Here is a 27,523-nt window from a genome sequence, read left to right on the forward strand (position 1 = left end):
CCAGCTGCAGTTGGCCTGATAATCGATAACCCTTAACTCACACAGGGTCGCTGGATCAAGGGCGGGGGAGCTACATATAACACCCCCCCCCCATCCCCAGGGTGATGACTAGCATAGACGAAGGGAGACAGCAGGTGGTGCAAGATATGACTATAATTTATCAGGGGTCCATAGGGGAGGGAAAAAGCCGAGACCAAGGGCTTAAACAGAAAGAAAATATTTTGAAATTGATGGCAACATTGATAAATGTGCTTGATACAATTTTGATATATGGATTGTACTATTAGCTGTAGGAGCCCGCAATAAAAGGGTTTTAAAAAAATTGTTTCTGTAACGTTGTATAGATTTCCATTTTAAACAAAAATCTGTGTCCAGGTAGGCATATAAAACGCTGGCAGCAAGCACTAACACTTAGAAAACCCTGGTTTCCACTAAGAAAATTTCTCGTCATTAGTTAAGTTTCCTTATCTAACACGTCTTATGCTTTCCAATCATTTTTAATTTCCAATGACATAAAAACAGACTAATAAAGATGTGCAAAATTTCAGCAATTATACATGTTAAGACAAAGGTGACAAAAATAATTTGGAGGGGTTAAGAAAAAGTCAATAAACAAGCTGTAAACAAGAATGATTTTTTAAAATCACCTTTTGCAGCCCAAAAGCAATGCTAGAAAAGCTAATATAGGCACTGGACATAAAATAGTACTTCCTAAGAAGCTTAAAAGTTCAAGAGAAGTAATTAATCTCTCCTTCGGCCATAAATTATCTCATTAATGAATGTCTTATGGAGACACAGTGTACATTTCTGTAAAAAATGTACCCATGTAAACAGCATGCACACATCAATGTGCAAAGGACACAGGCCACGAGTACCCCAGGAGATTGAAGGTTCCAAACAACATATGTAGTTTCAATGCTGTGTTCAAATGCAGTAGCAACAAAATCAAGTTTGTCCCATTTATTTTCATTTGTCACCAACTCAAAATCAGGCACTTAGCACAACAGCACTATTGTTAATGAAACAGGAGTACGTGATGGCAGACCCTACCCAAAGAGTCTATGTGGTGCTGAAACAGTAAATGTTATACTCCATACAGCAGTACATAAGCCCAAAGAACACCAAATTATGTTTTGTATTTCCAAGGTTTTGTACAGTGAAGTTTCTATTTTATCACTGGTAGCTATTAGTGATACTAATTAGTGTATTAATAATGAACACTCAGTGCTGGCTTCCCATTTCTATCCAAATTCTACCAGTAGCTGTAAAAATTAAAGCCAATCTTGCGTTGTCCCCACCTCCTCTGATCCTCTCAATTCTCTAGCACTAGTCTGAATGCAGAAGCCCGGTGAGCCGCACAGGGCTGATTACAAGTAATTAAAAACTCAGTCCTTCCACTTACTTTTAACGGCATTTCAAATGTTCAGAAGCCATGTCTGTTTAGTGGCCACCCTATTGAATGGCAGATTGTAGAACATTTCTGTCATGGCAGAAAGTTTTATTGAAGAGTTGTTTTGGAAACCCCTCTCCCCTATGAAACTCCCACAGTACTGAAACTGTAATAGTGCTATAGACAGATGCTTAACACTGTGATTGCAATTTTGCTAGTTTATTTCATTTTCATAGGTCTCAGGGCCCCTGGTAATAAAAGGCCATAATTTAATATTGCTGGTATATGAGAGCATCTGTAACAAGCCCTTTCATCTATTTAGTGGTCAACTGGTACATAACCATTCAAGTCTGCACTTACCCAAGCAGGCTTGTTTGCATTTCCAATGTACAATTACTTTCTTGAACATCCTGAACACTCAAACCCAACATCAGTGCCATCAGGTCAATTCTGTTAGCAACCCTGTAAAGGTAGACTGCTCCTTACAGATTCTAACACTATACATCTTTGTGCTTATATTTCTCCCATGGAGCAGCTACTGGGTTTGAATAACCTTATGGTCAAACGTTATGGTTTGCAGCCCAACACTTAATCCACTGGGCTATAAGGACTCCTAATGATAATGCAATTCTTCTGTTTATGTGATTATGGGGAGAGGAAAGCATCACCTCCAGGTTTTATCAGATATTTGAATTCTTTGATCTGACCAATGTGTGGCCTCTAGTTTCATGTTTCAAATGGATAGTGAATGAAAATTTTTCTCTTATCCCTCTAGTGTCATATTTATACTGTATCATATTTTAATATTGAGAAATTAAGTGATATTAACAAGTTACACTAAAGCTCAAGCTATGATCTGTGTTTCACTAGCATTTAATATAATAAATCATATATAAACCTCTTATGTGTAAGAATGGAAAATTTTCAACCAGTATATTAAAATATTTTAAAAGTTTTGTGAGCTAGCAGAAGACATTTAAAATTTCCCACTGAATTCTAGTAAAAGTACGAATGTTAGGGAGGGAAACAAAGAGGAGCTGACATCAATAGCTCAAAAGAAAGTAAATATTGATAAAATAATGATGGCAACATATGCTTCATACAATTGATGTATGGATTGTTATACGAGCTGTAGGAGCCCCCAATAAAATATTTTAATAATAATAATAAATAAAAGCACAAATATTTTACAACTCACAGCATCTACAATGGGCCACAAAATAGACACTGGAGTCAACATATTTAAATTTTGTACTTTCAAGTAAAAGGCAATGCAAAGGCAATAGCAAGAATTGAGCAAGTACATTTTGAACGCATTTTTTTAAAGTGAGAATTTGAAATTTTAATACAATTCCTGCCTATTTCAATTGAAATATAAATATTTTGGCAGCACCAATTCTAAAAGTAACATTTTCAAACTCTAATATAAACCAACTATGTAGGTAGGCACTTTGCGAACTGTTTCACATATTCCTAACATAATGACTTGCAATGATAAACTGCTTATTTATATTTGAGAAAGTACAGAGTTTCCATTTAATTTCTGAAAAAGCAGACTGTTATGACACAGACCAAGTAGATAGACGTATGATGTGCATTTTAAGGGTGCTGACTGAGGAAAATAGTAATAGAAGTAAACAGAACTCATGGCGATAACGTGTAATGTTCACCCAAATCCCAATAGTAAAAATATTAAGCCAGAAAAGAAATGCTCAAACTAACAAAAACAAAAAAAAACAGTTAACAGCCAAGATTCAAACAGTTTATTTATATATTTATCTATAAAGAAGTGACAACACTAAAAAACACATCAAAAACCAGTGTTTTAAACTTTGAATGTGGGATTTTAAAATATTCCATTAAATTGAGATTGCAATAATTTTTTACCAAATAGCATTTTCCTGGCAATTCTGATATAACTTATAGCTGTGATATTCCTAAAAGGAATATCTACATACTATGACCTATCAAATATAATCTACATTTTGCAAATCAATACAAAAACAATCATCCATCATTTATATATTTTCTGTTTATATACCTTTGTGAAAAATTAAGTTTATTGTAGGTGAATTTAGAATTCCTATCAAATTTGGGAACCTAATATAATTTTCTTCCGAACTTTCCCCTCATTCATTCCTTTTTTATTCAAACACTGGAAGCAAATCATTACCAAAATTTAACTTCAACTTAAGGCAAAATAATAAGAAATAATAATAGCTGCCATGTGGCAGCTTATTTTGAAAATAATTTTTTCCCACTTTTATCACTAACAAGAATAAATCGTGAACATTTTTTCATAAATATGACTACAGTAATCAGGACACACACAGAAAGAAGGTTGGAAGTGGGCACTGCTTAGAGAGCTAGAACAAGAGTTAATACTTTCCCACTCACCTGAAAGAAAAATACTTTTGATTACCAGTTTATAAAACATCAGATTCACTTGCCATGTTAAAAGGTCCAGCAATAAGGTTTCAATTAAGCAACACTGGAAGTGAATATATATATACATGCATACATGTGCATATATATATTCACTAAATGTATAGATATAGTAAAGGTATTTAGTAGGCATTCCCCACAAAATAAATCAATACTTAATTGCCAATTTTAATAAACACTTGTTCACAGATCATCCATTTGTCTTAGGTGAAGTTAGGCAATATCAAATGCTCGGTTATGGTCTCCATCTTCTTCAGAATCATCCTCTGAAGCTGTGGGAAGAAAACAGGATGATCAAGAATGAATTCAATGGTGCTGAGAATTGGAGTTAAATATGAAGTCAGAATAGTAATGGCTTTAAAATTAAAATCCCAATTTAGTAGTATTGTTTGGTCAAAATGATAGGTTATCATGGCAGAGTTAGCATAGATTGATTGTGGGTGATGCCCATCTTCAACACCCCCACCCCACATCTTTTTGTTATGTCATATAGTTCTTGTAAAAATGAAAATGTTTAAAATGTGGCTCAAAGGTGTTTTCTAAAGTTTTCAAAAGCAGGTTGTGTTCATACAAACTAATGATACATATGCTTGGAGGAGTGAATTTTAAGGCAAGTGCTCTCACACACCTGAGTAGAATCTGGCTTATTACCACTGCATGTTTGATGCATCCGATGAAAATGGGGAAAAAAACAAAAAATGTACATAGAAGAACAGGTTATGGGTGCTCTTGCAACTTAACACCAAAGCTATGTCTATATAATGCCCAAATAAAGGCTCCATTTAGTAAGCCAAAATAGCTTCATATAGACACAGCCTAAGATAAAATAATTGGAGTAATAAAAACTTTTTGCTGAGATGTATTTCCTATCTATTTCTTCACAGTCAGAAACTTGACACTTATGCAACATTTCTGACCCAAACTACACACGAGCCATTAGTGGCTCAAGATTTACTGTAAAGTATCGTAGAATGTCTTTAGGAAGGATATAGTGAGTATGAAATTATATATCCTATAGACTGCTTTGCACGTCAAGAAAATGAAACACCGCAAAATACAAACTAACCAGCATCTTCCCTATCAGAAAAGTTTATATTTTTCTCCTTTTAATATTAGACAATTAAGAATACCCAGCTAATGGGATCTCAAAACACTAGGGAATTATGCAACCCTTACAGATGAAACTTAATTTCCATATTTCAAAATCTACTAACTTATCTTACAAAATTCTTAAATTCATTTTTTAATAATGATATCAAATGTGTATACCTAACTGATCAATTACATCAAACCCTATAGTTGTTTTATACTATACCTGAACTAAGTAATAAAACCGCTTTTCTGGGAACATCTCATACTTTTTGATTAACACCCTAGGAAAAGAAACCTCAGTTGGAAGTTATGTTTAGAATATATTAACTCTGGTACTTATGAGTGAACTTAGAGCACCACACCTTTGGCTCTCAGCTTAGTTTGTGTGTACTTAGCCTCTATCTGGTCCTCTCTTTTCCACCTTGGGAGTAGACAGCTATTGCTAAGAAAATAAGTTTTAGATGGCAATGTTAGCACTTAAAGAACATGTGGAAAATTTACATAGAATGAAATTATCCTATCTGGGAAAAGTATAAATTAAATTTTTTAAAAGACATGCCTTTATAATAACCCCCCAAATAAGAGATCTGCACTAAGAAAAAGGGTGATACCACATCAAGCTTCACTTGCTCTTTCACATACATGTTCACATTTACGCATTAAAATTGTGAAAATATGTTGTCTAGTTACGCCTCAAAATATTTGTAAAATGAAAGCAAGTCCAGTTTTATTGACAAAAACCCCTGTCTTAAATATTCAAAGAATTATCTTAGGAGGATTAAATCTTTCGCAAATCTTACTTCAAATGATTGTGAGCTTTCCTGGTGACGAAAAATGTGAGACGCATTATACATCAAGTGTTTTGAGGACAAGAAATTAGAGAAAGTAATTAAAGAATGCAGTTAGAGCCCAGGCAGAAGTCCTGATACTGGAGACGATGCCTCACGAGAGGTCCAAGGACAAAGAACAACAACAACAAAAAACGACCTAAAATTCTATGACTGTTATGACCTTACAACAATCCCTTTTTCCAAAACCACACTTAAGCCTGGGGAAAATCTGTTATTATCTGAAGAAGCTGAGTACAATTTCTTCTCTTCTCCCACCACAATTTGATTAGTAGTGCATTTTGATATTATCAAGTTTATAAATAACTCCTTAACTTGGTTGAAATACTTAACACTTTGTTTTAACTTTGTGGGTTTAATTTACAAAAGTAAATTCAATGAGCCTGGGGAGGGGAAATTCCACCTACTTTCGAGATCTTCCATATGTGCCTGAAGAGTTCTTGCAAGGTTAATAAACTAGAAACAATGCAGAAAGAAATACAGTAGTTTAAATGTTGTAAATGGATCCAAAGAGAGAAGCAGTATAGGAGATTTCATTTCTACTTATAAAGTCAAATACCGTTTTAAACCTTTAATTAGGGGCCTTTCTCCTTCCACACCAGTAATTACAAGCTTAAGGGGATTATTTGTACTGTTTTATATAATCATTATTAAACATATAAAAATAAATTGCTTGACACTAAGCAGGAGCAGATACACTAAAATAATTTTATCCAATAGTATTGTTGTTTTTCTAAGTATACTAAATTAAATCCTTGGGTTACGAGCATCCAATTTACAACGAATTTTGATAAATTAAAATGCTTGGCGTCTTTTCTTGTACTCAAGTAAGGCTAAACAAGAATGTCCATTTCGAAAAAGCTACACTTACGAACGGATCTTGTTCATAACCCAGGGACTGCCTATATATCACTTCCAAAAATTGGACCTCTCTCAATTCAATTTTAATGGTCAAGTTTTTTTTTAATAGAAACCCAAGAAATACTTTCCTGCTTAACTGATAGCTCTTGAAGCTTTACACTTAAATCTTTATGTAAGAAAAAAATCATAAAAATGACTTCCACTTTAATATAAACTTGTTTATGCATTTCACAAAGGCATATATTCAACAGACTTTTCAAGTTTTGTTAATTCTGAGCAATTTTAAAATTATTTTATGGCATACACTAAATTTAGGGGCTCATGATTCTAAAGTCAAGAATCTTTCTCAATTTGGCATGTTCTTGATATGTTTGTTCTCTCTCTGCTTACTAATAATAATCTATCAACTGGCTGACACGAATAAATGTCCATATTTTTTCTGAACACCTCATAATAACATGCAGTTATGTGGCAGTTTTCAAAATAAAAACCTATCTTAACTATATGCTACTAAATTTACACAGCAATGTGAAGTTTCATGTAATCTGAAGGATGTTTTAAGTACTTCTTCAAGCTGTGAAGGGTTCAGATTGCTATAATAAGGACACACAGACTAATGCCTGCTGCACACCATGGTCAAGGCAGCAGAGCAGGTTTTCTCTACTTCAGTAGAGCAAACAGGATCCTTTACTTATACCCACCAGCTAACCAAAATAAATGTATTAAGACTAACTATGTACACGGTACACATTAAATAGTTCATAATATGGACATGCAAAAAGTGGAATCTTTTACAGGACAGTTGGGAATTCAATTTCAGATTTCTAAGGCATAATTCCAGTTTTTATTTTAATAAAAAACATTTTTCCTTGTTTCCATTTTGTCTGTTTCTCACTGAAATATTCTAAATACCTTTAAGAGCACGAAAACTTTATCAGTCTCTAAAATAGTTTTAGGACATCATTAGGTTACTTGTTTTTAAAGGAAGATATTTTTCAGCAATTTCTATTAAGTCTATTAAGATCTTCAGTTAAAAAAAAAATTTAAGAGACTTCTTCCCCAAAGGAACTAGAATGTGAATATCCAAGGTACTCTATTTTCAGGGCAAACATTTGTTCTATCATACCCTCCCTTCTCCCCACTTCAACATTACTTACTCGAACACGCGTGCTTGGTTCATTCGTATTTCCCATCATATCAGAAAAGCTTTGCTCGCATAAGTGCAATAAGACAACTAGGTAGAGACCAGAGCTGATAAACTCATATTCAGCCTTTAAACAAAAGGAAAAACATGGGGGGGAAAATTAGTGCAGCTGAGATTAATATCTGCAGTACACTGATGAACTAAAGGAAATCATATCTAAAATCCCTAGTAAAAGATTCAGTGGATAATATGTTGTCTATGGAAACAAGGAATAAAGAGAGGTAATATAAAATTATCAAGACATTTTACTAATGAACCTAAATGGATGGGAATATTCTCTTTATTTTTACATACTCTTCCTTTATATAATCATGGGACTTCAAAATCATATTGTGGTAGAATAGTTTTTTATGAAGACTATAAATTTGTACAAATGGCTATAATTACTTAAAAACACTTCCATAGCTCTATCAGTACACTACTCTATAATGAAAACCTATTCTGATAGCACAAGTGTTTCATATGTAACACAGCTAACTTAAATATATAAAGTTAACAGAATACTTCCTCACATTACACACAGAAATTTACAGTTTATGAAAACACAGAATTTTTTAGTCTGAAACCATTGTGTAGTTTGTAAGCAATGATTACAAATCATTACTAAAATGTCCAAATTCTCTGCCAGAGTGGAGTCTGATTCATAGGGACCATACACAGGACAGAGTAGAACTACTGCATTGGGTTTCAGAGAATGCCTATCTTTATGGGAGCAGACAGCTGCAACTTTCTCCCACAAAGCAGTTGGTGTGTTTTAACTAGACCTCGCTATTGGCCTTACTGTGCCACCCAGGCTCCTTAATCATGAATCTGCTGGTTTTATACTCCTTCTGTAAATGGTACTTTTTACCCCCCATTAAGTCATCTGAAGACAAACTGTTACATCTTAGTAACAATTTAGGAGCCTTAATTGCGTTGTGGGGTAAATGCTGGAATGAAAACTACAAAGTAGGCAGTTAAAAACCAACTCCCCTGAGAGAAAAATGAGGCTATCTGTTCCCATATTTACAAAGTCACAAAATCCTGTACTGGGTCTCTAAGGTGTTGAATTTGGGTTGAGGTGGTGCAGTGGTTAAAGCACACTGTGGCTAAAGGAAATGGTTAATGGTTTACAATGATCCCAGCTGCTCCATGAGAGTAAGCTGTGGCAGTCTGCTTCAGTAAACATTTACAGTCTTGGTTCTACTCTGACCCACAGGGTGTTAACGAGGGTTCTAGAGTTGACTCAAACTCATAAAGACCCTATGAGCCAGGGTACAACTGCCCTTAGGGTTTCCAAGACTGTAACCCTTTATGGGAGTAGATTTCTATGGGGTATCCATTACGTACCCTAACTTTAAAAGTATCCTTTCTCTGAAGTGGCAGGTGGTTTTGGACTGCTAACCACTATGCCACAACAGTGGGCAGGGTAGAAAGTACCAGCTTCAGCATGGACCTGCTTATCAAATTTTAATGAGTACCAAAAAACGGGAAGTATTTTAGAGGTTTCTTGAAATGCTTCATTGAAGTGATTATTTTGCTTGCTTTTAACTAAGAAGAAAAATCAAAAAAAAAAAGAAGAAAAATCAAAAATCCAGAACATGGTTGGGAAAAAAATCCCCTTGAAAGATTAAGCCACTGGATACCAGAGAAATTGGATCAGTCAAATGACTGAAAACGCTGCTGTCAGAATCCACGATTCACATAAACTAAACAAGTTTAAATCAGGAAGTTTAATCAAACATCATCATCGTTCTTACACAGAAACTCCACATTGTATTACCTAACACCTCTAAATTATTTAAGATTATGGGCCATCAAAATAATTCACGAACATTAAACAACATTCTTAGTTGAATTGAAAAGAACTGCCTAAGTTTAAGAGGCAAAATTGAGCATCTAGATTCGGAAGAAACAAACAGAAAATAATGCTTTTGAAATCCTACCCCCTCACTTTCTCATTCATTTTTCTCTACTCTTTCCTACAGCTTAACATATCAATGTTCCATTGTTGTCTGCAAAATCTCCTTGGAGATTTAAGGTAATTCCTTCATGAAAACAAATTTTCTTCATGGACATCTAGCTTTTCAGAGAAAATAGTAATAATTGACATTAAAGTAGCATCTACACTGTATCACTTGTCTAACATTAAAGTAGCAGCTACACTTTATCACCTGTCTAATTTTCCATTGGTGATTCTTAACCTGAATCGAAGGAACCGCTTCAAAGAACTGCATATCTGCATTTTCTATGGCGGGACCACCACTTTTAATAGATATCTATGGGGAATCCATTAACATACCCTAATTTTAAAAGTAATATGAGTCTACAAAAGTCACGTTATTCCATTTACATGAAATATCCAGAATAGTGTATTTATTAACAAAGAGAGAATACAAGCTAGTAGTTTCAATGGTTGGGGGGAGGTAGGGGTAAGAAGGATTTTCTTTTGAGGTATGAAAATGTTTGGGGATAGACAGGGATGGTGGTTGTTCAATACTATGACTGTAGTAACTGCTGGAGAATTGTTCACTTTAAAATTACTATCTTTCTATGTCAAAATAACAATTTATAAATTATCAAGGGCTCATGAGGGAGGGGGGAGCGGAGAGGGAGGGGAAAAATGAGGACCTAATGCCGCGGGGCTTAAGTGGAAATGTCTTGAGAATGATGAAGGCAATGAATGTACAAATGTGCTTTACACAAATGATGTATTTATGTATGTATGGATTGTGATAAGAGTTGTATGAGCCCCTAATAAAATGATTAAATAAAAATTTTTTTAAAATTACTATCTTTGTTATAAAATTTCACCTAAAAAAAGAAAAGAGTCCTTAAGCCTCCTTTATTAAAAACAACTTTCCACACTTGTGGAAAACAACTTTACCGCATATCTTTTGATAACAAATATGCTGAACACATTTGCACAGGCTGACTCTAGAATCACCTCTGTAATCTCCCTTAGCAATGATTTCCCACCCCGGAAGTTTGAGTTTTTAATTAACTATGATTTAAGAGCCTTAATTTGTTTAAAAAATTTAAAGCTTTAGAAACAAGACCCAGGAACAAAAGTACTTATTTTGTGGAGGAAGCGGAGTAATCAACATATACCAAAATTATCTGAGAAATGTAAGGGAAATATTTGAGAAGTTATTAAATGACTATAGAGAAACCTGGACATTATTCACTAGAGGCTAGCTATAGTGATACAAATACTGAAGAACAGGAAAAGTAAGAGCTTAGAACAACAGAGATTTCATAATGTATACTTGTTCAATACATTTTATGACGTATGAAGGAAAGAATGTGGAAGGTGAAGAAAAACATGATGGTGGGGAGTCCATAGGCCAGATAGACACTAGCAAAATACATAAAAATTATTCTTACATAAAAAAGTTCAGAAATGGAGAATTCCAGGACCATCAAGGAAAAAGTTTTCTTAAGGAGTAAATGTGAAGTTCCTGTGAAAAGGCAACAGCAACAGAGGCAAGAGTGGCCACAGCACCAAGACCATGAGACAGAGCAAGTAAATCGGAGTACCTTCAGGCAAGGAGGTGGCTTCTCGAGTGGGATGCCCTTTGGGTATTTACCATTGATAAGGGAGCTCTGTAACAGCCTAAGAGGGAGGAGGGCACCGAGGGAGACAAGCCTGCCAGCAGAGTTGAGAAGAGTGCTGCTGTGGACAAAAGGTATCCATCCTTTACGACTTCTGCTCCTGACTTTGGACCTCTTAGCTTCCCTAATAAATCCCCATAATCATGGGGACAGAAAAAATCCAGAAATACAAAGGAGATCCAGGGCTTAATGTTCACTGTTTTGTCAACACTGAAGCAGCAATGGGGAAAAACACTGGCATGTTTACTGTGGAAAACTTCTGAATTTGTCTTAAATGTAGAAAAACTTAGGATAAATTTTACTTTAATAAATTTAAAACTGGTGACTTATTTGCCTTTCATTTATATCATTTTAAGAACATTTCAAAACAAGAAGTTGGAAGACCTTACATAGTAACAAAGAATTATGTTAAAAACATTATTTTTAGTGTAGGGTATCTGACCATGACTTAATCTTTTCTTCAAGGGTTGTCCTTTAAGCATAGAATAGACACTTACCAAATTAGGCAAAATATACTAACTTGTTCATTTGCATGAGCTCTATGGAGTTCGTGAATATCAAAATCCTCCAAGTTAAGCTGCAACTTCTCTTTACAAAGTTCACAGGTGGTTACAGCCTCTAATGAAGAACCTGGTGAAATTGAATTCCAAGAGAATTTTAGTTTTGCTGTGTTTCCCACAAACTATTTTTCCCCTCATAATTTTAGGCTTAGATTATGAAAATCTTACTGATTAGTTGTTAAGTACATAAATAGATAAATAAATAAAAGATCAATATGAGCAAAACAGCATGCCTGTCTGGTCCTACTCTTTGGTATTTAAGGATCGACCCATGTATTTTTTATCAAGGGAAGCTGACAAAAGAGACAATGGAATGTCATCTGTCCATCCTACTTCTTCCTAAAATAGCCTGGGGCATGATGCCACTAACACAATAATGTAGCTTCTCAAGCAGCTAGTTGCAAACACTCAGATCAGTATCCTCTGATGTCACAGGATCTATAAATCTAAGATCTTTTGGAGCCCAAAGAGGGTGCTTGTTTACTGGCTAGGATGCTAAAAAGGGGATTTATATTTCTCTAGACCAAAGCAGCTCCTTCTGTTCCATGTCCACTCAACATTTGGTTATTCCTTAGATTCGGGAACCAGTTTAGTAGGGAGTAACAAACATGGATGGCATATAGTTTGCAACTGGCTACTAACCAAAAGGTTGATGGTTTGAACCTGTTCAGAAGGCCTGAAGATCACCACTAAGAAAACTCTATGGAGCAGCGCTATTCTAACACATGGATCACCAAGAGTTGAACATAACATCAAGTCTTGTCGGCATTTGTTTTTTGCCTGTGCTTGTTTTTATAGGACTTTATATTTTTAAATGTTCTCAAATTTAGAATAAGTTTTGGAGTAACAAGATAGAGATTTGAATTTAATTCACCTAACATTTGTTGAGGCTTGTTATGTGCCAGGCAGTATCAGAGGTCGGAAAAAAAGTAGTAGCAAGCTCTTGAAGGAGCTCACAGACTTAAGGTTATTTAATTTTAAAATTTAAAAATAGTTAACTTGACATAATTTCAAGACAGCAATAATAACTTATGCGTAGTTTCCAGAAAAGAGCTGAAAGAAAAGTGAAATTAGTTGGCATGAGCATGTTGAAATAAAATAAGTTGGAATATTCCCTGGGTTCACAAGAAGTCCATTATGTTATTATCCTATATACTGAGAAAAGAATGTGAGAACTATTCAAAAGGCATTATTTCTCTCAAGAGATAATTATTAAAGCAATTTTCTGATGCAGAGGCAGGAAAAGTAAAAGATGTACTAACCTTTGATATTCCTGGGCTTCGTTTTTCTACTTTACAGAATAAGAGACTTACCAGAAGTCATTCATATGCACAAGGGACCAATCCATTTATTGCTACGCTGCTTAATTCAAAGCCTCTCCTACTACACCCCACCTCACTCAAAAAGCTGGTACATTTTCCCAAACTGGTAATAGTCTTATTCACTGTTGCGCACCCTGTAAAGTTTAGCAGCTCATAGTTGCTTAATAAACGTTTAAATGACTATCTGCTAGTATGAATCTTCAACCAAAGGGATATTTAGATTAGAAGTATGAGAAAGATTTCTGAAACATCAGGGAACTTTTTTTGTTGAGATCTGTACACTTAAAAAGTTACTAACAAGGTGCTCATTACAAGCTTATAAAGATAACTGCCATTTAATTCAGTACTTACTACATTTCTGGTGCTGTAACTTATTTACTAACATTATCATTCGTCCTTCTCAACAACCCAGTTAAGTATAACTCAATTTTACTCATAATGAAACTGAGGTACAACCCCAGATCTACTTATAAATCTTGAGGGCTGGATCTGGAGTGTTTATATTTTTATAAACTCCAGTGGATGATTCTGGATCAGCAATCAGGGTTGAGAACGAATGTAATTAATTTGAGGCAATACTAGAAATCTAGGTGATGGCTTATGATACAAAGTTTCTGTTTTGCTGCTTAACCAACACTAGCAATCCAGAAGGTCTGAGTCCACCTCGGTCTTCCTTTTTGCTAACACTCAACATTTCTAGACCCCTAAGTGTCGAGAACCACACCAAGTACCTCTCTCATTTATCTGATCTTAATAAAATCACAGGCAGTATCTGAATAAAACTTTTCAAACTGCTGTTTCACCATTCAGACAAGAGAAGCTGCAATGGGGGAGATGGTCTGTCCCAAAACTTTGAGCTTAGAAAAGCTTAAAACAGATCTCCCCTGCCCTTCAGAAGAGCCCTTTGCTTATCTCTTGACTAACATCCCCAGAGAGCTGCAGAATAGTTTTCCAGTAGCCCCATATTCGCCAGCTTAAAATATTTAACACTCATATTCCTTAAGCAATTAAGATTAATCCTATCATATTTTGTAATCTATTAGTCTATGTAACCAAATTATCATTATCAGACCTTCAGTCTTCATACCGTTATTAATCTGACTACACTTTCCACCCTTCTTGTAGGATTACAGTCATTTCTACTATGCCCCCTGCTACTGGTGGTCTAATAATGAATTCCTAAAATAATCAACTTTTTTAATGATCCTTCAACTTCATACCTGTACCACTGATGCTACTTTTCTTTTCTTTTTTTTTTTAACATTTTATTAGGGGCTCATACAACTGTTATCCCAATCCATACACACATCAATTGTGTAAAGCGCATTTGTACATCGTTTCTCAAAACATTTTCTCTCCATTTAAACCCCCGACATTAGGTCCTCATTTTTCCCCTCCCTCCCCACTCCCCCCTCCCGCCTGAGCCCTTGATAGTTTATAAATGGGTATTTTGTCATATCCTGCCCTGTCCAATGTCTCCCTTCATCCACTATGCTACTTTTCTTACAGCCATTTTATGCCCAAAGTTCTATGTACCTCAGTATCAAAAGGTGAAGGGTATATTCCTCCTTCCATTCACTGCTGTTTCCAAATCTTTACGGTCCCCATGCATTCACTTACAGTTTCAGCACTTAACTTTTGGTCTTCTTTACAATCTTAACTTTTTGGCTATTTCAACACCCATCCTTCCTCCACAGCTTTATATATCTAATATTACTCTTCTCACCACCTCAGTAATGGACTCGGTGATCACATTCTTGACCTTTACATCAAGATTCATTGAAGTACCTACTTATAAATGTACACTTTAAGGACCCTCTCTTTCTGTACACCTACAATTTTGTGTTACAGCTTACTTACTACAATAACTCTTTTCAATGCTAATGAAACTCATGAGACATTGATCCCACCAGCTTTTTACTCCCCACTCCCTGAGGTTCTTACTCCATACCTGACTTTAATTCCTAAGATCGCCACATGCCCTTTCAGATACCTTTAATTATCTGAATTAGCAAGAAAATGTAAATAATGTAAATGCCCATAACTTTGGTACATACGCACAATGAAATACTATAAAACACTAAAGAATGACAATGAATCTGAATCTGTGAAATATCTCATGACATGGATGAAAACTGGAGGATATTATACTGAGTGAAATTAGTCAATCACAAAACAACAGCCTCACTGTTACTTGGGGGGGGGGGGCGAAAAAGTTTTCATACCCAAAGAAACCAACTCTTTGATAGAATGGGGGGGGAGTTGTCTTATAGGCTAAAGATAGAAATGTGTTAATTTGGGTGAAATGGAATATATCCAGTAAGAGGGAGATGGCTAGGAAAATTGAGAGAGAGTACAGAGCAAACAACGGGAAGTATTCACAAGTTGTTGGATGGAAAAATGATTATTTGATCTGTAAATCCTCACCTAATTCACAATAAAATGGGGGGGGGGATACATACATTTATCTCTACTTCTTTGCCCACCACCACGTCCTATCCCATCACCATTTCTTACTAAAGCTCATTTAATAGACTCATGATTGGTCTTCCTGTTTCCATTCTTGATCTCCTAAAATCTATTCTCCACAGAGCAGCCAAAATAGAAATCAAATCATACCACTTCTTCAGCCTCAGTGACCTCCTATCACACTTAGATACAAATCTTAAGCATTTCTTTTGGTACCTTAGCTTTAAAGTCTAGTATGAGTTGGCCTCAGCCAGATACTCTAATCTCAACTATACCATAGCTCCCTTCACTCACACCACACATTCTTCAGTGCTTCAAACACACTAAAATTACCCCAGCTTAAAATCATAGCACTAGTTGTTCCCTCTGCTGGAATGGTCTCTGCCACTGCTGAAATGGATAGTTATGTATCATCCTACTTTCAGTTTAAACGTCATCATCTTAGCAAGGCATTCCCTTAGCAACTAATAGCGACCCAGGGGCAAGCACCTTGTCTACCTTATTCAATAGTTTACATATCACATCTACATCTATGCTGGCTCCTAATTCGTACTCACTGTACAAATGAATTTTTACAATTTTCCAATTTGATGAGTCAATAGCATTAGAAACAATCTTTCTCAAGGTCACATAATTGGTAAACAGTTCTTGGATGATTCAAAAGGATTCTGCACGATATAAGGGTCATACTCATTAGTCATCACTGGTTAAAATTGTACTGTACATATATCAAAGAAGATAATGTTAAGAAATAGTTATAAATTAAAATTTATAGTAAGACATTTGCTTAAACTTAAAAAAAGAATTAGGGCAAGTCTCAATTCAATCATTAATAACAATGATCAAAATGATGAATTAAAATGCATATATTCATCTCCTGGAGACATTCTGAAAACAGTTAAATCATACCAGAGTTAATTTTGGCCTGTAACCACTTTTTCATACACTCTTGGTGGACATACTGCAAACTCCCGGTACATTTGCATGGCTCGATCAGCAAGTTAGATGATGATGCAGCTGCCATCTGACAAATTCTACATAGGTCACCTTCTTCTTCTTCAGAGTCTTCTAGGAGGAGGCTAGGAAAGAACACACATTGCTCAACAAAGTCATCCTAACTCACCCTAGTAGATAATTTCCAGTCACACAAAATCCCAAACAAGATCCCTTTTAACATTATTTCAACTCAGGTTTTACTACTACTAGGTGAGAAAAACAAGCAAGCAACAAAAAAATTCTTAAACAGCAGAAACAATCAACAAGAATAATCAAAATGAAAATGATTTTAAAAAATGTAGACCCCCCCACCTCCAAACACAATGCTGTCTATTCATACTATCACTATAGGATATGGGAGTATTAAAATGGCCCATAGAATTTCCAAGGCCACAAATATTTTGGGGAGCAGCCTACTATGTCTTTTTCCCATGATTACCCTATGGGTTCAGAAGGCCAACTCTTTGGTCAGCAGCCAAGTGCATCAATACTGACCCACCAGGGCTCCTTTCACTTATGTTCAAATGACTCAAGACATTTTGTCTTTGAAACCACAGATTACGTTCCGGATTTTTTAGTCACTTTCTTTACAAGTGTGTTTGAGAGTTTAATTTCTGCAGTATGCCATATGACCTCATGTCTCAAAGTACAATGTACCTAATATGCTTGATACACTTGATGTATGGAATGTTATGAGCTGTAAGACCCAATAAAATGATTAAAAAACAACAAATATATAATGTACCTACATACACATCAGTTTTACTTTTACTCCTCTACTCTCTCCCCCTAAAAACGCTTAAGATAATTTTGATTAAGGAGATACAAATTTGGATTTTTCATTTACGTTATAAAATGATAATTTTCTATGCTTACATTGATGAAATTTTAAATTTTATGGCAGTAAAAAAACAAAAACGTAGATCTTAAAATTCTCTGTTCTCCAGGGTCTCAGTAATCTATTAATGAATTCTAAATTTTTTAAAGGTCTGTTTTTAAAGGATGGACCCTTCCCATTAGTCAGTGGACCCTATTTATCACACCCAAATGCACTGCTTTATTTAAATGCAGAAAGTTATATATAGTAAGTCCGTAGATTATGATGTCTGATTTACTGACAAATCCTACTTGTCCTTTAATGTTATATAAATGTGCCATCACTTTGAAACTACTGAATTAACCCTTATTTATAACAAATGTATCACAATTACCTTCACTTACTGTTTATACAGCTTTAAAATCCCTGACAAGGCTGACCTTTCTTGCACTAGCCACTTACTGCCTTCAAGTCCATTCTGACTCAGTGGGCCTAACGTAAGATGACGTAAGAATTGTATACGCCTATTCTGGCTGACAGACAGACTCTATTTAAGGACACACTTGGAATGGATCCAGGCACTATCTATAAGAAGTGCAGTAATTTTTCTCTGAAATCACTATTGACTCAGCTCACTGCTGGCCTCAAATAGGTATTCAGTAAATTAATGATACCAAATGCAGTACTGTTAATGAAAGGACAACTTGGATTAAATACGTTGCTAAATGAATTCAGCAAGAGACTCGAACATCTATTCCCCTTACACCAGTGGCTCTCAACCTTCCTAATGCCATGACCCTTTCATACAATTAGTTCCTCCTCTTGTGGCGAACCCCCAACCACAAAATTATTTTTGATGCTAATTCATACCTGTAATTTTGCTCCTGTTATGAATCAGGCGACCCCTGTGAAAGGGTTGTTCAACCCACAGGGGGTCAAAGGGGTCTCGACCCACAGGTTGAGAACCACTGCCCTACACCTCAAATGTTAGCTGGCTTTCATGTCCTAGGGTATGCAGATATAGCCTGAAACATAGGTATATTCTGCAAGCTTATAAAGCACCGTTTTTGCATTTAGATTTCATTTTTTGCTTGAGAAATTCAATCTTTTCACAGATATTAATTGGAGAGTGTCTTATATGCCTAATGCATGAGCCACAAACACATCAACTTTTCTAACATAAACTTTTCTATCGTGTGGTTTCTGACTCTTAATGACACTATAGGACAAAGTAGAACTGCCCCTGTGGGTTTCTGAGATTGTGAATTTTTTACACACAGGAAAAAAAAGTCCTGTCTTTCTCCCATAGTAGCTGGTGTATTCAAACTGCTGACCTCGTGCTTAACAGTCTAACATGTAATCCATTATGCCAGCAGAGCTCGACCCTCTTCTACCATAATAAACATAAAATGCTTTTAAAAACCAGAGAGCTTTAAAAACCAGTGAATAGCAAATCCAGGTATTAGAGTAGAACTAGTCCTTCGTGGCCTTTTCCTCTTTTTCTGAAGCAGATCTCCAGGCCTTTCTTCCACAGTGCTGCTGTGTGGGTTCAACCACCATGAAGATTGAATACCAACCAATTCCACCACGTAGGTATCTTACCAGACTAGCTTCTCTGAAGATCACAAACGATTGCTGGAGGCTTAGTGGACTAGATTACATGTTGCTAGCCACAGACAGGGTCAGCAGTTCAAATCCACTAGCCACTCAGTGGGAAAAGGATGTTTCTTTACTCCCCTATAGATTTACAGCCTCAGAAACCTAATGAGGCAGTTCTCTGTCCATGAGGGTTGCTAGGAACTTGAGTTGACATGGCAGTGGGTTTGGTTTTGGTTTACTGGAGACCACCTAAATCAATGCTGTGCCTTCTATCTATACCACTGCACTCAAGTTAGCCAAATCTTGAGGGCAAGCTATCTAATAATTACTAGACTCCTCACCTCAGCAGACATGCTTGCAATCAAAGGTATCAGAATCAGCTGGTACTAAAGCTAACACAACCAAGTCAAAGTAAATCTCTTTTTTGAAGGAAAAAATACTAGCAAGCTGCAAATGTAGGAAGAGAATAGTCACATGGCTTAACTTGTCCTACATAAGGAACAATAAGAGTATAGTGAACCAATGTGCAACATCTCTGAAAACATGTAAAGTCCCACTGATTACCAGAATTGGATCTCAATGCATTTCTTGTTAAAATACCAATAGTGTGTTTCCAAACAATTCTATTACATGTGACCTTTTATGAGGAAAAACAAACAAACAAAAAACACTCATCATCATAGTTTTTATAAGTTTTACCATATTTCACATGTACCACCTCACTGCACTTTTAGATTAAAAACTTAATAGATGGAAAAAGTAGGTAGGCCTTATAGATGACACTATTAATAGTCAAGTTTGGACTAAAACTTCTGACTTTTCACTTTTATTTTTTTCTTTCACTCTTACCAGTGGTCTTTGGACTTTTCAATTCGCTGAAGATTTCATTTTACATAAAAAGATTCTGTATCCTGAATTTTAACTGTTCTTTGTGAAAGTAAAATATTCCTACTCTATAAAGAATATTCAGTGTACATTTGGACTGCAAAATCAAATTAATTTTGCATCTGATTTCACTTGGCACAAAAGATGTTTCTATAAGAAATACTTCTTTGTAAATCAATCATCTCAGTAAAGGATAAGACACATTGTCTTCACTACCCATGGCCATCTACGTTGTCCTCTTACCAATGTCATTTAGCAGTAGTCTATCAAAGTATAGGGCAGAAGATAAAGACTTTTGTCTTTGTGCATACATGTACTCCAAACTGTATGGAAACTTTGGTTTCCTGATGCCATCCACCACTACACCTCAATGCTTAACTCATATTACTCATCATTTACCTGAGAGAATCTAGCGTGTTAAAAACCAACTGCCAGTGAGTTGGTTCTGACTTACGGCAGACCTAGAGGGCAAAGGAGAACTATCCAGTAGTTTCTGAAGCTCTTGTATTTTTATTTATAGAAGCAAATTGCTTTACCTTTCTCCCCAAAACTGGCTAGTGGGCTCAAACTGCCAACTCTTTAGGTAGTAGTCTAATGCTTTGCCCATCCTACAAGGGCTCCTTGCTAACAGTTTACTGGAAATAAATTTTACGACAATAATTTTAGGTATCAATAATATGAAAAGGCATTTTAGAAATATTAAAAGTTCCTATCCAATCTACTCACGCTTTGTGGAATTAAGACAGGTATTCAAATTACCTTTCTTTTATTTTCTGCAGTTTTTCTGGATCTCTTGAAGGTGCACTTTTAGTTTTATCACTTTTCCCATCAGATGAATTCCAACCTGAAGGTATGATATCTACAGTGATCATGACATTGTCAGTCAAGTGACTTCCAAGTGCAGGGGGCACAGCAAATCGGAATAAGGAACCAGGAAGAATTCCAGTTATTCCTGAATTTCTTACACTGTGAGCTGAATCTGATGCAGAGGCCCCTGTAGCAGCGCTGCCTGATGTTGCAGATGCTTGTGGTCTGTGGGCAGTAGCCCCAAGCGAATCATTCTGTGCTTCAAGATGAACCACTTCATTAGCTTCTCTTCTAAAAATGTGATGAGATCTAGATGGTATATCAGAGGTAGATAGCCTTGAAGACTCATCCCTACCTTCTCTCCTCCTTCTAGAGAACAAAGGTGTGCATCTATTTCTAAGTGAGGATGATAACCACGGTCCTGTATGTCTACCTTCAGATTCTTGGTTAAAACTTTCAGAATCTGGCTCAGAACTATGATTTTGGCCAAGAGATGACAAACCCCATCTCCGTCTAAGAAATCTAAATCCCTGAGATGTTTCTGATGCTCTATTATCTGAAACTTCAGAAGTTGATGCTGTATTACTACGAGTCTGTGAAGGTAAGACTCGAGGAGAAATATAAGAATTTTCAGAATTCACGGATCTTGTGTTCAAGGAATCTTGACTAGATCTTCGTGAAAAGAAAGTAGATGACATGCTAGAAGCTATACGTGACAGCAATCTCCTAGTTGTACGCCTTCCATCGTTGTCAGAAGGTTCTTGAAATGATCTTTGAGATGAAGCAACTCTTTCTGAACTGCTTATGGTTGGGGTATCATCTCTACTTGAAATATAGGAAAATGCAGACTGTGTACTGCTTCGAGGAGATTCCAATTCTCTTTGAGAAAAGTGCGATCTGAAAGAGCTTCTGCTGGAATCCCTAGAACATGGCACAGACTGATGCTCAGAAGGCAAATGATGGTTTGTGGATGACGTATTCAATTGTAAAGTGCTCACTGAATTCTCTTTTGGTCTTGCTCCTTGTGAATATGAAGGAACTCTGTCTTGAACATCTATTTTTGAAAGGAAGGAAAGACAGCTAATTATATTAAATCATGCATATTATTAAACTTACATTTATTAAGTACCAATTACTGCCAAAGTGAAATATTGAATTCAAAGTCAGCACAGCTATAATTACACAGCTTATCTACCGTTATAGGGTAAAAAAGGAACAGACCATCCATTTCCTTTTGTGTTCTTATCATTAAAATCAAGCATTGTGTGTAAAAAGTCAACACCAGAAATTCTAAAGAAATAAATTTACCAGAGTTTGAGTGGAAACACATAAATGTGCTAACATGACAAAAACATTTGAATCTATTCATCAGAAAGCCCTACGGAAGAATACCTAGATTAGTGAGAAGTGTAATAACAACAAAACAAGGAAACAAACAAATTATCAAGCTGATTCTGATTCACAATGACCATACAGGATCAAGTAGATACATGCCACGGGGCTTCCATGGCTATAAATCTTTATGAAGCCAACTGCTACATCCTTCATCAGTGCAGCAGTTGATGGCTTTCACAGTTAGCCTTCGGGTTATCAGGCCAGCTTTTAACCCCTGTGCCACCAGGCCTCAAGAAATACAGACTGAGACAAATAACACAATATAAACGACCCTTATAATGAATAATAACACTCTAGGGTAAGGAACAATGTTTTAGAGATCTTTCTCACAAGAAGCACTAATTAGAAAAACTATTTCATATAAATATTCTTCCTAAACTTGTAATTTGATGACAAGTTTGCTAAAAGGTAAAATTTTCTCTGACCCTTTGTCTTTTCTTTCATGTTGATAGCAGTGGTTCTTAATCCTGGCTACTCATCAAGTGTACCTATACTATTCAATACTGACCAAGAGCTTTTTTTATCAGCGTGAGAGTTTCACTACTAATGGTTCTCCTTTCACATGTAACGAGAAACAGGGCAGTATTACTTTGTAAATTAGGCTCATTCACAGAGTATAAAACCCAGGCAGCAATGAAGAGTAGTGATATGGCCTAAATCACTCTATCCTGTACCCTTACAACAAGAACCTAGAAGCTACTGATACTGTGCAGTCAAGCTCCTCTACTCAAACCTAAGCAAACAATAGATGTTCTCATCTATCTCGAATAAGATAACCTTAGATTATTCAAAAACATCAGTCTTTGAAAAGGAAAAGTTATTTAGTTCCTTTCAATTTAAACTCAGTTCTGTCTTCTACTTTTATAGAACTCAACATTTTTCTTTACAATTACTTATTCCATGGAATTTTTTTGGAAAAGGTTGCGCCTACAGACCATGATACAAACAGTATCACTTATTTCAATTCAATGGAATTAAAGGTATATTTATATTGTACTAAGGGAGTTCTGATGTATGACTTTAAGTGATTACCGTATATACTCGAGTACAAGCCGAGTTTTTCCAACACATTTTTAATGCAGTTTTGTGGTAAATTAGGTGCCTCAGCTGATATTTGGGTTGGCTTACACTCAAGTATATATGGTGCTTTAATCCTTATTTATTATTTAGCATAAAGTTAGTTATTAACAAATTCTAATTAAATATTCAAGAATTAGGGGTCTGGTGGTGCAATGGAGTATACATTGGAATGTTAACTGCAAGGTTGGAGGTTCAACCTCATCAGTTGCTCATCAACTGTTCAAACTTATCCGATGAGGGTGTTGGTCTCCTAAATATTTACAGTCTAAGAAACCCTCAAGGTTGCTATGGGTCTGGGTACTAGCCTGCTCATGCAGAGGTCATACCTCAAATCCATTAGCAGCTCTCTATGAGAAAGATGTGGTAGTCACATTCTGCAAAGATACACAGGCTTGGAGACCCTATGGGGCAGGGGCAATTCTACTTACAAGATCACTGTGAGTAGGAATCAACTTGATAGCAGCAGGTTTGGGTTTGTTATTTCAAAGATTATTTTGTATACCTCTCTCTCTCTCACTCCCATGAAGTGGTTTACAACTCAGATCAGTCTGGACTGGGCAGAACTGCCTCGGTGAATTTCTGAGACTATAACTCGTGACGGAAGTAGAAAGCCCAGCTTTCTCCCCAAGGAGTGGCTGGAGACTTCAACTGCTGACCTTGATGTATATATTTTAATGAAATATTCGTAAATACATTCTTAAAAAGAAAAACCCCTGAAAAAGTTTGCAGACAGAATCTGGATACTCATGCATTATCTATTTAACTTTAGATTGGTTATATATTTTGTATATATATAAAAAGTATTAGCAGACAGATGGGCATCCCTTCAAGGTATTTTAGGTATGGTTCCGAACTACTGCAATAGAGGGAGTCGCATGAATTTTTTTGATTTGCAGTACATGTAGAAGTTATTGTACTATACTTAAGTCTATTAAATGCTCGGTAGCACTATGAAAACAGTTTGATCTATTGTGAGAATGACACAGAAAGATAACATGAGAGAACTAGTCTGTAGCCATCCACTGGCTGCAAAGACACTCTTAGCATGCTTTGCTTGGAATAAGCCAGTGCAGGCACAAACTGTAATGCCAGTAGGAATACTTTTTGACTTAACCTTACATCCACGAAGAAACGTAAAATTACATAAGCTATGGATAAAAATACAGCTCATACATACACTGGGAGGTTGTGAAATCACCACTCCTGTGACTATAATCCATAAGATTGTTAATGGAGGAATCTGATCGCCTCTCCAAATCTCTTCTCTCTCTCATTAAGTCCGTTCCAAATGATCCAAGCACCATTGATGAAGATCTGGGAACTTGACTATGTCTCCAGGAAGAATCTTAAAATAATTGAAGTTTTAATTCAATGAAAGTACCCAACATTTCTAATGACACCAAATCTCAAAAAATGCAACGGGTATAATATTTAATATGGAAATTCCAATAGAGAAATGGTTTCATTTAGGCGGGAAACTCAACACACAAAATGATTCACCAATGAAATAATTATATAAAATGATTTCGTACTAATCTTTCTCCATCCATGAAGTCAATATATTAGCTATGCTCCATAACATCTGACCATACAATGCAAATATGATGTAAAATGGTTAGATTAATGAAGTGTTCAAATTTTCCAAAAATAAGTATCATATATATACACCGTGTTTCCCCAAAAGTAAGACATCCCCTGAAAGTAAGACTTAATTACAGTTTAGCTGTCACTGAAATATAACCCCAGACCCCACCTAATGTAACTCTGGACTCTAGACCTTAGCGACAGGCGCTGCTGGTCAGTTCACTGTTGGTCGCAGCGCAGCCAGAGCAGACAGGAAGTGCGAGTAAATGTACCACAGATTATGAGTAAATGTAGCATAGATTGTTGTACATGGAAATAATGGAAGTAACAAGAAATTCTTGATGCTGTAGGATTCATAGTTTATCTGGCTATGCTGGTTTGTGATGACAACTACTACCGTACTGTATACAGGTAATAAATTTCCTTTTTTTGTTCAACAATAAACGTGTACCATATTCTTCTTCATGGAAAAATAAGATATCCCCTGAAAATAAAACCTAGCGCATCTTTGGGAACAAAAATTAGTAAGATACTGTCTTATTTTCGGGGAAACAGGTTAATAAGACACTGTCTTATTTTCGGGGAAACAGGTTAATAAGACACTGTCTTATTTTCGGGGAAACAGGTTAATATTGAGTATTTTAAAAAGATACGCCTAAGCAATATATTTAAAACGTTAAATCTGGTTTTCTTAGCAACAATTTAAAAACTAACCTCTATGATAACCTGCAGAACACACATTTTGGTTTTGTTTGTTTTTTTAAAATAACAACTTGATTATCATACACATAAACTATTCTAATCAATTGTACTCTGCTAATGTCTTGTGTGGATGTATTGTCAAGATTTGAGACCAGTCCCTGCAGAAGGGCCCATGCTGGGTAAAGTAGAGGGGCAGTGGAAAAAGGGCTCACAGGGAAGGAGTGACACAGTGGCTAGAACAATGGCCTCAAATACAAGAACAATTGTTAGGATAGCGCAGGACCTGGTAGTTTTGCTCTGTTGTACATAGGGTCCCTATGAGTGGGAACCGACTAGATTTTGGATTTTACATTTGTCTTACATGCACTCTTATTACAAACCTTCCACTTATTATTTCAAACTTACAAATTATGTCACAATTAGGTAAGGGCTTCAGTCCAAAATTCATGGATATTGTCTCTTACCTGATACTGCATTTAAACCGCTTCCAACGTTTCTCCCAGCTGAGGTAGAAGAACAATTTGTACAAGAAAGTTTAGGTCTTTTAGAATCATGATCTCGTTGCTGGTTTTGCGATCTTGAACGCGCTCCCTGAGTAATCTCAGATTCACTATACCATGCAGACTGAAATGGTGATGCAGATGCTGATGTGGACTGGGAATTAAAAATTTAAAAAGAACAAAAATTTAACATTTAATATTAAATTTAATCTACAATGGTCTAATAATTCCCAAGGACCAATCCTTCCTTAGATGCACCAAATTTGCTATCATTTGGCTTTCCCTAAATGAATGTTTTCTTTTACCCACCTGTCCCTATAATATAAAGGTTGACAGTTCAAACCATCTAGAACTACCTTGGAAGAAAGGCCTATGGATCTATTTCTAAAAGACCAGAGTGACCGAAAGCTATAGGAAGCACAACCTTACTCTGAAACATCTGAGCTCACCATGAATCAAAACCGCTGAGCAGCTGGTTGTTGTGATTACATAAAACCACTTAATAACGAAACACTGAAGAGTATTAATTTCAAATTGTTTTGCTTTCCTGGTTTGCTTTTTCACCCACATGGAGAACTTGTTTTCTATTTTTTACATGGGGACAAAGCATCCAGAAAAGCACTAAGAAAACACTTGACTGGGAAAAACCCGACTATGGAAATAAAAATTAACAATAAAAAAAAAGATCTTTGTCCCAATACCTGTTCTTACAATACAGCCACACATTATAAAGGTATGCTAAACAAAAAAATCCTAACATTTGGAATGTGTTCCTTGATGAACTAAAAAATAAATAAAACAAACAGTTTAAAACTCTTTGCTCAGTTTCTTTGTAAACATAGATATAGATCAGGGGGGAAAAAGTGTATACACACACACACACACACACACACACACACACCCCTTTTAACGCAGAAGTCATCCACAATATTCAAACTACCTCATTGAATCTTTAATTGATAAAACAAGATACTGAGTATAATGCAGAGAGGAGAAAAATGATTTCTAAAAGGAACACAGGTTTAAATTACTTCTACCATGATTAAAGAATCTTTCCTTCACTGAAATGTTCTTAACTGGATGGACATACATATATTGAAACCAAGACAGACACAATTGGCATATAATCTCTAAAACAGCTTAGAGTGGGTAAGAACCCTTAAAATAAAAATTTTCAAATCATGCTGCCATGTAAATAAATTATATGGTATATTATTCATTTTTAAAGTATTATCTTAAAAAAAAAACAATTGATGTATGGATTGTTACAAGATCTGTAAAAGCCCTCAATAACATGTCTTAAAAAAAAAAAATTTCGAGCAGCCAGTCCACAGAGAGGACCACATGGCCAGCCCCACTATGAGACGAGATGC

General features: G+C 35.8%; 1 protein-coding gene across 2 annotated transcripts in view; it reads right to left on the bottom strand.

The window, feature by feature from the left end:
- Nucleotides 1-3,138: 3,138 nt before the first annotated feature.
- MARCHF7 (membrane associated ring-CH-type finger 7) overlaps nucleotides 3,139-27,523 on the bottom strand; it is a 48,207-nt gene continuing 23,822 nt past the window's right edge. Inside the window, exons 3-10 of one of the 2 annotated variants that reach the window (XM_013004985.2) lie at nucleotides 26,115-26,304; nucleotides 24,542-24,709; nucleotides 20,842-21,943; nucleotides 16,695-16,864; nucleotides 11,955-12,064; nucleotides 7,794-7,907; nucleotides 6,183-6,231; nucleotides 3,139-4,107 (exon numbers count right to left, since the gene is read on the bottom strand). In XM_013004985.2, the coding sequence (XP_012860439.1) occupies nucleotides 4,049-4,107; nucleotides 6,183-6,231; nucleotides 7,794-7,907; nucleotides 11,955-12,064; nucleotides 16,695-16,864; nucleotides 20,842-21,943; nucleotides 24,542-24,709; nucleotides 26,115-26,304 (1,962 nt within the window). In that variant the 3' untranslated portion in view covers nucleotides 3,139-4,048. The remainder of the gene's footprint in view (nucleotides 4,108-6,182; nucleotides 6,232-7,793; nucleotides 7,908-11,954; nucleotides 12,065-16,694; nucleotides 16,865-20,841; nucleotides 21,944-24,541; nucleotides 24,710-26,114; nucleotides 26,305-27,523) is intronic. The other variant, XM_045299860.1, reaches the window with a different exon arrangement.

Source organism: Echinops telfairi, unplaced genomic scaffold, assembly GCF_000313985.2.
Source record: "Echinops telfairi isolate 266 unplaced genomic scaffold, ASM31398v2 ScPeMD7_4;HRSCAF=17, whole genome shotgun sequence".
Classification (NCBI taxonomy): Eukaryota; Metazoa; Chordata; class Mammalia; order Afrosoricida; family Tenrecidae; genus Echinops; species Echinops telfairi.